At 39.7% G+C, this 13,090-nt stretch overlaps 1 protein-coding gene across 11 annotated transcripts in view; it reads right to left on the reverse strand.

Moving 5' to 3' along the window:
* Positions 1-13,090, reverse strand: part of Pam (peptidylglycine alpha-amidating monooxygenase) — a 283,476-nt gene that overhangs the window by 162,559 nt on the left and 107,827 nt on the right. For all 11 annotated transcript variants that reach the window (XM_052750294.1, XM_052750293.1, XM_052750291.1 and 8 more), the window contains exon 2: positions 788-1,182. In XM_052750294.1, the coding sequence (XP_052606254.1) occupies positions 788-882 (95 nt within the window). In that variant the 5' untranslated portion in view covers positions 883-1,182. The remainder of the gene's footprint in view (positions 1-787; positions 1,183-13,090) is intronic.

The following is a 13,090-nucleotide window of genomic DNA, read 5'->3' on the forward strand; positions in this document are numbered from 1 at the left end:
AATTTGTAAGCAAAAGACGATCAAAGCCACTAAGCAGGGCACACTTAAAGTTCAGCTCAATAAAAGCCTGTAATACATATTTATTTCTACTTAATGAAGACGTGTTATCATCCTCACACGCACGCTGATTTTTCTAGTGGTAAGGCTATGACCTGGAACCCAGTCACATTTTGTCAACTGCGGAAGTCCAACATTACTAATCGGAAACGAACAACAAAACCTCTCTAACCACAATCTTGCTAAGTACAGTTATGGGAGGAAGAAATAAAGACTGCGATGCGAATTACAAATGTACAAGTACATAAATATTTCATCTGGTAATTACGAGGTACGTGTATACAGCTCGATATTTCCTAGTGAGCTATTATAGCCAATGGTCTTCTCCCCACCACCGATCTATCTTGATATTTTATTTCTCCAGGTGTTATACACAGGAAGGCATGCAGTATAGTCTAACAACTATATGGTAGTTTCTGAAATATTTCCCCAAGAGGGAGCGATTAGTTCTGGAAGTCACAACTTCTAATTGGAGTTCCGAAAGCCAGGGGGGCAGCTTGGCTACAGGACGTTGGGTGGGCTTTATCTGCAAGGGGCACTTGAGGAGAAGTTACTGAGGCTAAAATTCCAAGTCGTTTTGGGTAGAGAGAACCAGCCTTGTAGAGATTTTTTTTTTTTCCCCCCAAGGACCCTGGTTACTACAAGTGACTACATTTCTAAGAAGCATGCACAGAAACCACCCCAACTACCTTCCTCCCGGGATAGGAACACAAACAAGCCAAACACGCACCTCTTAAAGACAGAAAGTGGGCTTCTGAAGGCCAGGCAGCTGCCTTGCAGGGTGAGCAGCAGCAGCAGCAGCAGGCTGCGGGCGCGTCCGGCCATGTCCGAGCTGGGGCCGGGGCAGCGTGTAGCAGCCGGGCCGGCGGGAGGGCAGGGCTGGCGGCCACTGCTACTTCATGGCCCCGGGCGACGGGCGACGCGCGGGCAGCCGGGTCCGGGAGGTCTGGTCCCGGTGCGTGGGAAGCGGCACTGGAGTCCGCTCCGCCCGCGGGAGCCGCCCGCCCTCCAGAGCGCCTTGAGCCCCGGTGCGGCTGCCGGACGGACGTGCGAGGTCCTTATCGCTCGCAAGGACAGGGGCTGTGAGGGCTATCGCGCAGACCCGCGTCAGTCATCATTCGGAACCTGCAAAAATAGAAGCCGATAATGGATGACTAACACATTACAGCATTTGTCCTCAGCAAATCCCAGCCGAGGTTCTTTAATACATGAGGAGTTTCACAAGCTTGCGCCCAAGCCTGGGGAAAATGCTGGTCTGTTGATCTCTCTCCACCCCCGCGACAAGCCCCCGCGACTTCACAGACCCCCGAGTGAAGCCCCTGTTCTGCCTTAGCTTGCTCTTCCTCCCCTACACCCACTCCCGGCTTGTGTTTGTGTTTTCATTTTATTGTTGTTTTGATTTTTACCTCTGCTTTCCCCTCCTATCCACCCCACTCTATGGGTTTCTTCCTCCATCTCTCATCTCACCAAAAAAAAAAAGCGTGCTCCAGACCTCCGTTCGATGTAAACAAAGTTATTCACTCAATCACTGACTAAGGCACAAGGAATACACCAGAGGGGCGAAGACAAAGCACTTAGAGACCATAATAATCAGGCAGAAAAGACGAGAACAAAGGCATTTCATGTATATGCACCGCAGGGCTACGGAAGAGAAGAGAAAGAACGAGCTACCCCCTGCCTGCACAAACATTTCTCTGTAAGTTCTCAGAATTACTTTAAAACAAACTAAAACTCTACAGTTAACATGATAGGTGCTTTGCAAATGCCCATTGAAAATCTGGCATCTAATATACAAAGCAATGATTTCTTCCTGATAGCGGCATATATTCCCAAAGATGCTCTATCCTAAATAAAGTTTAGAAACTGATAACAGAATTAGAAGTGTGGTGAGTGGAGTAGGGAGGATCTTAGCCATTCTCCAAATGAAGTTATGTCTAAAAAGACTATGGTCAAGAACTTCCTATTAATATAAACAGGAGAGGCGAGGGCTCAGGGAAGGATACCATAAAACTATGGCTGACTGTTAAGCTGAAAAAAAAATCATCAAAAGGGAATTTGACGGTCTTAAAAGAAGGTTCTAGATCAAGGTCCTCTTATGTTTCCTCCTCCACTCCACACACTCCCCCCTCCCCCAGGTATGAACACTCAGCTGCAGAAAGGGATACGCAGCTGTCTTCCATTCTCAGCCTGAAAACCTACTATCTCACTATGGAAAGCAAGAATGCAACCATACCGGACAGACTCCCATGACCAGATCATATCCCAAGCACATGCAAATACCAAAGGGATTGTTTCCTAGAGCCTTAATTATATTCAATAAAAATTTACAGTCTGCAATCTGCAAATACCACCTCTCTAACAGAAAAAGAGGTATGCTTCTGAGTATTTCTGGATAGTCTCAATCATGTCTTTGTCCCCTATACTGTGATTTCCCCCCACCCCCTTTCACAAGTGTCTAAATTTGTATGCTTTTTTTCCCCAGACTAATCTTGGTCAATTTCTTCGAGGGGCCTTCAGGCTTAGGGGAAATTTCCCTCTGTTGTCTGCAGAAGTCACATAGAAAAAGTGTGACATCCCAAGATCAACAAGGCTAAACTCTAAAATAATCATGCTTTGACTTTATCAGTTGCTCTGAACATTTGTCAGATTATGTATTAAATCTGAAAATGATAGTCGGCATTAATTTAAAATACATCATTCACATCGTGGAAATAACTTCTACAAAACAGAGTTCTAAATCTTCATTTTAATCTATAATTATAAATATGGTCCAGAGAATACCAAGTGAGTTTATTTGATGAATAAATAGCCTTATATAACGAACATCAGGAGCTGGGGGACAGTGGGTTCATGGTACAGCTTATGTGTAGCAAGCTGGGGGCTCTGAGTTCAATTGCTAGTACCAAAAAAATGAATGATAATTGGATAATTTAGACATTCTCCACAACACTATGTTAGCCTTTAAAATTGCCCTCTAGGAATCATAGTATAGTGAAGCTAAGCCACGTGTGTGTGTGTGTGTGTGTGTTTGTGTGTGTGTGTGTGTGTGTAAGACCAAGAACATAAACACTAACTGTGAACTGAACAATATTCATCATGGCCAGCACTATCTAAGTTAAACACCACATATCAAATATAAATAGACTACAATTTAATATCCAGCTACCTCAGGGGTGCTTGAGGCTCACCAGCACCCAAGGATCACAGGTGATATACATAAGCAATGACATTTTTAAAAGACTGATAATGTTTGTTTGAACTTTGCCTTTGGCTCCCTGTTTGAGATCAGCAACAAAACCCTTCAGCTAAGTCCTTATTCTTGGTAAAGGAAAAGGCCTCCTGGGGATGGGGGTGTTGGTGTTGAAGGCTGTGTTATTGTCTTTGCTACCAACCAAGTACAGTCCTGTCAAGTGACAACATAGTATATTCCCCGAAGTTCTCTTTTTAAATATATATATATATATATATATATATATATATATATATATATATATATATATATATATATATATATATATATATATATATATATATATTTCAGGAAAGGAATTCTATTTAATAGCATTCAAGGACAGTCCTTGTTTTACCTGCCAAGGGGGCTTGGTATTAAACAAAAAGCTTGAAAACAAACTTATTATTGAAATTCTGTAACAGGAATACACCCTTAAGTATCAGCCTTGGAAATAAAATTCCACTTAACTGATTGATTTTTATTCCCTTTGTCCCTAAAACACCCACTTACAAAAAAGGAGAATTGAAGCTGTGGGTAGAAGCAAGGATGACATCCATAACCATAAAAACAGTACCTTTCACTATATAAGTGAAAGCCAATTGTAATTCTTAAAACCTTTCAAAGATGGAATACAAATTATAACACGAAAATAAATATGTTTAACCATTACCATTTCATTTTTATTGCATAATTCCTATTAATGTAGACTATATAATATTCAAATTTTTGTCTTAAGATTTTTTAAAAATTCACATTATATGTTCCTGAGATAATGCACTTATTTATTCAAAAATATTTAATTTTGTATATTGCCCAAAACATCATGATACATATTTTGGTTTATAAGATGACTAAAACTAAAAAGAGAAGATAATTTATTAAGGAAACCAGAATTTCACACAACTGATGGAAGAACTACTCCTAGAAAAGACCATAAAAGAGATTCGGGGATCTGAGAAATGGAGGCATCTTCAAGATGAAAGGAGATGAAAAGCTGGACAGCATCTACAACAGCAGGCACAGCCTGGGCATGCCTGGTACAGGGACAGCAGGAGCAAAGGGCCCAGGTGGGGCCGAGGACATGATGTGTTTGAGGAACACTAATAAAAGCTGTCTCCTGGAGACAGGAAGCCCAGATGCACCATTTTATCTGTGACACAAAGCACACATACTGTTTATATCTCCAGAATTTCTCTGGCTAAGGATGATTTATAGTTTATGCCTCTATGGGTATTAATTCTAGAAGCAGATCATTAGGTAGTAAGTCGGGGCTGCAGTGGAGGACCATAAAACTGAGATCTTCGGGAGTGTGGGTCATTCTCAATATTTTTATTTAGCAAGGAAAAAAGAAGTTCCCAAAGCCTGTAACGGGTTAAAGTCTCAAAGAAACATGTTGACTATCTGTTCATGGATTAACGTACTCAGTGAGAGAAGTGGGACAGAATAGTGGCCCCTTGGAAACTGAAGGAAAACTGTCTGGTATCTAGCTCTATCTGACGGAGGGGGGTCTGAGTCTCTCTGTGCCTTAGTTTCTTCACCAACAGAAATGATCACACCACCTACTTCCTAAGAGCTATTCCAGGAATAAGTGAATTAATCTCCTAAGGACAGAGCCAAGTGCTTACTAAATGCTTGCAATTATTGCTACTCCAAATACATATTCAGTGCCATAATGTTCAGGACAGTGATAATCAAAGAGATAAATTCCCACTCTTATAGAAAGTACTTTCTAAGTGTGGGGGAAAAATAGCTACAAAATTATGAATTTCATTTACTTTTAAAGACATTGTAGGAGGCTTCCCAGAATGCCATGGCTAAACTGACATCCATTCATGCAGTAACTTGATTTCTGGGCATTTATTCTTGAACAAAACCTAAATAATGACACAAAAATGTCAAAAAAAGATATTTAATAGCATTGTTCAAAATAACAAAGGACTAGATGCTTTTTAATAGTAGCATTAGAAGCCACTTAAATGTACATCGAAAGCAGCTTGGTAATATTTTTTAACTAAAACTTACAAAAATCAGTACCCCCTTTAAAAAGACAAATTTATTTTTAAAGCCAAGAGCACAGTCTATAATACACTATTTTTTTACTTTGCATAACCAAAAATTTTAAGAATCTCAGAGGAATGTTCCAATTATAGTACAAATAATCTTCTTTTTTTCTTTCTAAAACCATTGAACAGGAAGTTATTGACCTGATGCTTCAACACTCCAAGATACTTTAGGGAGATTTCCAGTTTAAAATAAGAACATCTGGGCTTGTGAGATTCCTCATCACTTAAAGGCACTTGCTGCCAAGCTTGGAGACTTGAAGCTCAATCCCCAAGACCCACATGGAGAAATCTAGTTCTCTATATGCATATCCACACATACACATGCATACACACAATAAATAAATAATAATTCAACTTAAAAAGAATTTTAAAAGTGCATCCTACTATGTGACTAGCAGTTAGTGCTGGATGTTAGCAAAAAAATGCCCTCACTCTGTGGTCTTCTTTTAAAGGCTGCTTGGTTACCCCTACTAAATGGTAGCTGGCTTCTCCCAGTGTAGTCTTTTATGATTGTACCATCAAAAGTCAAATGCATCTATAATATACCATCCTATTGGCCACAATGATGATCTCCACCCCTGGAAGCTTTCATTAGATGGCAAGAGGATTTTGTCTTGTTAAGACCGTATGATGCTGACCCTTTAATTCAGGTGGTCTTTCCACCCAGGTTTTTACTACACAGTTACTAGTTTCCCTTTTAAGTAATGTTTTTGTTGGGGAGGTTATTTTTATTTTACAGGCATTCAATTTTTCATCAGAGTTTCAGCTTATTTTACCTATTATATCACAATGGGCTCATGGTTCCCTGTTTTGCTCAATAGATTTTAATCAGGTACTATCTTTATGTACATTACTTTGATGCTAAAATTGTCTCAGTTGTAGACCTTCAAAGTTACCTTTGCCATTTGCCCATGATTCTTGGAATATTAGAACTTTCCCCTCTTCATCCCACTTGGTCTTTGTTGACATCCCCAAAAGGACTGTTCACTTTATTTGGATTCTGATAGTGCCATATGATGTATTTGACTCTGAAATGCTCTCCAAATGCCCCAGGTCAATAATCAGTGGCCAGTTTGGCACTCCTGGAAGGTGGCATAACCTTATCTTTAAGAAGTGAAGTCTAAAGGGAGTCTTGGGTATCTGACTGCATGCATTTGAAGGCAATAAGGAAATGCTCCACATCTTTTCTTTTTTCTGTCCTGTGTTCCCAGCCATGAAGTAAATGGCGATGCTCTACAACACTCCCCCTGAGAGATCTGCTGCTTCACCACAGGCCCAAAAGTAGCCAGAAACCAAACAAACCTACTGATACTGTCGACCGATGCCTGTCCCCATACAAAGTGATTATCTCAAGTACCTGATACACTGACAGAAAGCTAACTGAAACATCATGTCACCAATCCAACCACATCCACACTTCCTTACTTCTGTAGGGTTCTCTGCTGTCCTACGCCTGTCCCATTATCTTAATGTCTACCCTGCTGTGCTCTATCTAATGGCTTTAGGATTGTCTTATCCAGGAATGAAAAAGAAGGAAGGTTAATTTTGATAAAGCAAATTATAGAAAGCAAATGCATGTATTTAAAAAAGCAGAGATACTCTAACTTAAACTATTGTATTTCAGCCAGGTAGTGGTGGCACATGCCTTTAATGTCAGCCCTTGGGAGGCAGAGGCAGATGGATCTCTGTGAGCTCAAGGCCAGCCTGGTCTACAGAGTGAGTTCCAGTACAACCAGGGCTGTTACCCAGAGAAACCCTGTCCTGAAAAACAAAAACAAAAAACAAACAAATGAACAAAAAAACCCATTGTATTTCAAGTAGTATTTTTACATGAAGGGGTGAGGGGGGGCTACCATTTTCTGTGAATATGCTTTTGTAACATAAATTTAAATTTAATTTTCATCAGCTAGGGTTTCTTTTGAAACCACAAGAAAACAAGAACATATGTGCCTCTAAAAATATATCTTATTGAATGAGGTTCTTCAGATTTCAATGAATAGGTTATTTGAGTTAGGTAATATTTTGGGAAAACACAGAATTTTCTTTGCTACAGACTGAACGTTATGGTGGTTATACAGCTGTGGTACAGTGTCCCTACAGCCCAGCACTATTAACATTTTGGCTGAAGAATCCCCTGATGTGCAAAGCTGTCCTGTGTATCACCAGATGTTTAGTCATAGCCTTGGCCTTCGCCCACTAGAAGTCAGCAGCACTCCTCTGAGCAGTGGCAACCAAAAATGTCAACAGACATTGGCAAATGTCATCTGAAGGGTAAAATCACCCTGCCTAAGAATTTCTGTTGTAGTTCATTAAGATGGAGTTTAATTTGTTAACCAATGCAATGTCATTTCTTTTTAATACACATCAAAGTCTAAAATGTGTTTATGAATATAGAACATCTAAAGAATTCAAAAACAGCAGAAAATAATATGTTTCTATATTATCTCACTGAATTCTGACTTTGATGTTTGGGTTATAATTTTTCTTTTATAGATGAGAGATTTAAGGCTCAGAAAAATTAATTTACTGTTTTAATTATACAGTGGTAGAGTTTGGACTCCAATCCTGACTTTCAGGCTTTGACATCTATGCTTTTAACTCATACCATCCACCAGGAAACAGAGCCTTCACATTTACAAAGGATGCTCTCTTTAAATATAAATAAATAAGCAAATCTCTGAATACTGTTTTCTTGTTAAAAATCATCACAGTCAATGTTTATTGAGCAATTATTATATCCACTTCATGGCATTTCAGTTCCTCATGATTCTCGGTGTAGCTCTATGAAGTTTGTGTGATCACTCCTGTTTTACAAAAGTGGAAACTGGAATATGGCAAGAACGGGCAATCCTGCTCAGGGTAGAAAACCAGGGTATAAGCATGGCACTCCCACTGCACACTTCAGGCCATTAACTGCTCAGCTGCACAATGTAAACTAGCCTTCCACTCATTCCCTTAGTGGGAAGCATTAATGTTTCCTCTTACTACCTTACAGACATTGCTTCTTTAGCTAAAGCAGTAGGAAACAAGGAGAAAGCAAATGACCATGTTTCAACGTGGATGCAAAAGTAGATTACGTTTGGCTTACAGGGGTCTTCTCAACTGCTTCCCAAAATCAGAGTAAATGTTTCAAAATTTCACATCAAAGTCAGATTTCCATGGCAACAATCAGCTGTACCAAGTAGTCTTTTCTTTTAGTCAGGCTGGCGATAAGGACTGCCACAGCCTCCACTGCTCCCTATATGTTTTCAGACCTTGAAGTCATGAGTAGTTTTCTCTGTCACTCAGCACGAATATGCAATCATTATGGTGGTCTTTTCATATCCTTTTTGCTTTGTTTTTTAATACCTAGCCCACTTTTCCCACTTACTAGCTGATATCTTATGATCATTGATGCTTAGAGTTCTTTTCTTCACATAGGAAGGGAAAATTCACCCTATGTATAGCATGAAGTTCATCATCTACAAAAGTTAAATCAATCCCTCTCCTCATTTCTTTTCTTTTTTTTTTTTTGTTTTGTTTTTGTTTTTCGAGACAGAGTTTCCCTGTGTAGCTTTGCGCCTTTCCTGGAACTCACTTGGTAGCCCAGGCTGGCCTCGAACTCACAGAGATCCGCCTGGCTCTGCCTCCCAAGTGCTGGGATTAAAGGTGTGCGCCACCACCGCCCGGCATCTCTCTCTCCTCATTTCTTTGTATTAGCAAGAAACCAGATTGGTGGCACTGTATACTCTTGGATTTATTTGAGAATCACCTCTTCTAACATGCTGCCATTCTGAAATAGTATTGCTTGCGAGTCAAAATTGACTTGGTATCTGTTGTAATATATATGCTAAAAGGTCTCAGGGAACCACTGCACTTAAAATTTGCCAACAGCAACACCTCTCTCTCTCTCTCTCTCTCTCTCTCTCTCTCTCTCTCTCTCTCTCTCTCATATCTATCTATTTAGTTAGTTGCTTGTCTATCTATCATCTATCTATCTATCTATCTATCTATCTATCTATCTATCTATCTATCTATCTATGGTTTATGGGATCTGTACCTGATGTCCTTTAAATGTCTGTTCATCATCAAATGAGTTTGTTTTGTAAAAACTTTTCATGAAGAAAATAGCAAGAGGTATAACTCTTAATTAAATTTCTCAGCTTCAACGAACAGAAATGTTACTTGTGAACACATGCGTCTAACTCAGTGTTAGCATTTTTACTCTAAGATCACTGGCTTTCGACCAGCTCTGTCCTGCACCTCTATGGGCTGCACTGGCAGGGACTTGAGAGACTGCTGACTTACATGGAAAAGCATTAGCAGTGTCTGATGATGTCGCAGAGGTGGAACTAGTCTTGGGATCCTACTCACCTGTCCACCAGGGAGTCTATTGATTTATAAGCATAGAATTTCATTTTAGAAAAGTAATAACAATTCTCCAGCTATGACATCACTTCCAATTTAAACAATATCCTTGTTGAGTGAATAGACAGGCTGTTAACTGTCTCACAGCAATTTAGTACAGGAATTTCTGGACTAAGTGATTTCTGCCCTAACCCAAGAAGTAGGCAAGGGCCCAGATGCCTAAGCTATCTCAAATGACACTTTAGAAATTAATAAACTTGCTTCTTTATCCTCAGTGAATTTTCCAGGAAGTCGTCTGAAACTAATGCCAATGATCTGACTAAATTTCAAATGTCAATTTGGTTGTTTCAATGAAGTATGAATCACTGAATAACCAACTCAGAAAAGTATTAAGACTAAGGTTCTTCCTCTGAGGGTCTCTGTGTTAGCAGTTTATTCGCCGTAAGAGAAAGATAGAGTGCCATAGAGGGAGCCAGCCTCTTGAGTTCAAAGGCAAATGTTAGCACGCTGGATCCCTGAGGATGTGGTGCAGAGGTGGGGACCTGCTCTCCGTGTGTTCTCTCACCATTAGTCAATACATTTTTAATGAGCTGCTCATGACTTCTCCTATTTATTGCTCTACCTTCTTGGGCTTATTCCTGAAGCACTGTCATCTCTATTTTGTTGAAAGCTTCCTAACAACTTCAGAGGCAGGAGTCAAAACTACACCTCGGAGACTGGCTCAGACCTAGACCATGCACTTCCAGAGTAAATAGTCTTTGAGGAATCTATTGAAAGCAATAGTGACTTTTCTTCTGCTTTGTGTGTCCCTCAGATGGATTTTTCTCCCACAGCAGTGAGTGGTATTTGCAAACGATTCTTTTGTTTTCCATTTCAAATGTTTGATTCCTTACAATAAAATGCCCATAAATACAGCTCTTCCTACTGTAAAGTTTTGCTCTTCTTTTCCTCAAGCTTCTCAGCTGTATAATTATAGTGTTCAAAGTGAAATCTATAATCTTATATTGCTATTACATAATTGAAAACTTATGGGAGTTTTTCTTAAAGATCATGGAAGAATGTCAAAACATTTCCTCTCTTATATAATTCTGTGTAACTGGGTTTACAGGAACCTAAAAGGATTCAACAAAATATGTTCTACAAACTGCCCACTCAATCTCTCAACAAGGCAATTTATATGTCATTATCCAAAGTACATAGATGAACATAGTTGCTCCAAAAACACAGAAGCTACCATAAAGTTCAGATTAATCACAAGATGATCATCTCAATTTTTAAGTATGCAATTCACCAATGAAAGAGGCACAGTCTAATAAAGCAGCATGGATGCAGATTTTAATTTCTGGTCCATATTAACAACAGTTTTCTTTGATCCGTTCCCCCAAACTCCCCATGAACTATCAGTGGAGAGCTTCATAATTTCCTTCTGCCTGAAAATGATCAAAGCGTTCTTAGGCTTCTTTGATGCGGTAGCACAAACAGGTGGCGAGTTTATTTCATTGCTAGTAAACTGTTTCTTGCTGTCATGGGCTTAGGAAGAAGTGGTTTGCTTTCACAGAACGGCTTTGCTCTTCCCTACCTTTAATCCTCTTTACAAGGTTTCCCAGAGAGATCTGCAATACACCTGAAACTCACATGAAAGCTCGACAAAGAAGATGCCCATGAGCCTCCAAGTCTGAGAGACCACTTGGTGCAGTCCCAGTGGTAACATTTCAGACTCGCTCATCTCACTTGCCTTCTCTCTGCATTGTTGAAGTTATAGCTCTGATTTTGACTTATAACTAAGGGTTGGGCTTTTCAAGTAACGGAAAAAATAAAGAGGGATATTAAGACTACGTGGAAAAAAATGATTCCTGCGACTTAAGAAGGAAAACTCCTTTCAAAAATAAGGGCATGTAAGGATCTATACATGAAAACAATGATACTATTAACAACCCAGAATTTACCATTGCTGAGTAGCTGCTATGAAGAGGGCGGTGCTTGAAGGATTTTGCACATAGGATATGTTTTAATTCTTACAATATCCTGCAAGCTATTTCACTATTTTCCCCACTTCACAGATGAGGGAACTGGGAAGTTAAGGAACTTGCTGCCCTGTTGTGAGGAGAGGGATAGGGATGGAATTAAAGGTTTAGCTGACTTCAAAGGCAGGAACTGCTATCAGCCACCAGGCCACACTTGATAAGGGTTACATTTCTGGTATTATAAGAAAATACCTAAAAGCTAACTGAACAATAACTGATTCAGCAATGCTCCTAAGTGAATTCATTTTTTTTTATCATGTATAATTAAAGTCAATAGTACACCTAGGAATAAGACATGCTAGTTGTTTCCTATAGTAAATCTCACCAACCCCCACCCTTAACTCTTCTGGGAATCTGGAAAAAAAAAACTACTGGTTTGAAATAGAGGGCAAAAATCTTAGAACTCGAGTCAGAAATCATGGGTCCAAGTCTTATTTTAGTGATCTGTTTCACACTGGCTTAAAGTGAGGGCTGTGCTAAATGGTCCATCAAAGGGCTCTTAAAAGAGAAAAAACAATTGGAGCCAATTCTGAAGAATAAAGCAACAGTATAATCATAATCTGATATTAGGGTTTCAGATTTGACTTTATCAGTAGATAAAATATAAAAATCTCTCTTTGATCTTCCTAATTTAGCACTGTTCATTCTGAATCTATTTATAGCTCATCTTCAAGTATCTTTTCAGATAGTAGAATCTGTTCAGACAGCAGACACTCTACAATTACTGAAGAATCGAGAAAAAGCACGGTTTGAGAGTCCAGTGCAAACATTCTTCCTAATCCAATTGTGCGTGTGCATGCACACACTCAAGTGCTCACACACACAACATATGGGGCGGGGGCAGGGAACAAACACAGGAACTCTGTTAGCCAAAATTTCAACTTACACCTTGATTAACATGGTCAATATTTATTCCAATTTATATTCCATAGTATATTCCTCAACTTTCAACCACTGTGATAAAATACCTCAGACAAGCAACTTAAAAGGAGGATGTCGAGGCGTACATCCCATCAGCTGTACCATGGCCTCATAGTTTTATACCTGTGGTAGGACAGAACATCCTGCTGGGAAAGGAGAGGGAGAGCAGGGCTGCTTGCTCATGGCATCTGGGAAGCAAGCAGAACAGGAGGAAGGAATCAGGTCACCAGGAACTCTGCAAGGGCGTGCCCCCAATGACTTACTTCCTGAACTATGCCCTACCTCCTAAAGTTTCCGCCATCGTCCAAGAGCTCCCTCAGTTGGGAACAAGCTTCATCATTTAGCCATTGGAGGACATTTCAGACCAAAGTAAAACACTATGAAATTATCAACGCTGCATCAAAATTGTTAACAAACATTTTTATTGGGTGTGCAAGAACTCACAG

This window comes from Peromyscus californicus, unplaced genomic scaffold, assembly GCF_007827085.1.
Source record: "Peromyscus californicus insignis strain IS unplaced genomic scaffold, ASM782708v3 Scaffold_21__1_contigs__length_65335640, whole genome shotgun sequence".
In the NCBI taxonomy this organism is placed as follows: domain Eukaryota; kingdom Metazoa; phylum Chordata; class Mammalia; order Rodentia; family Cricetidae; genus Peromyscus; species Peromyscus californicus.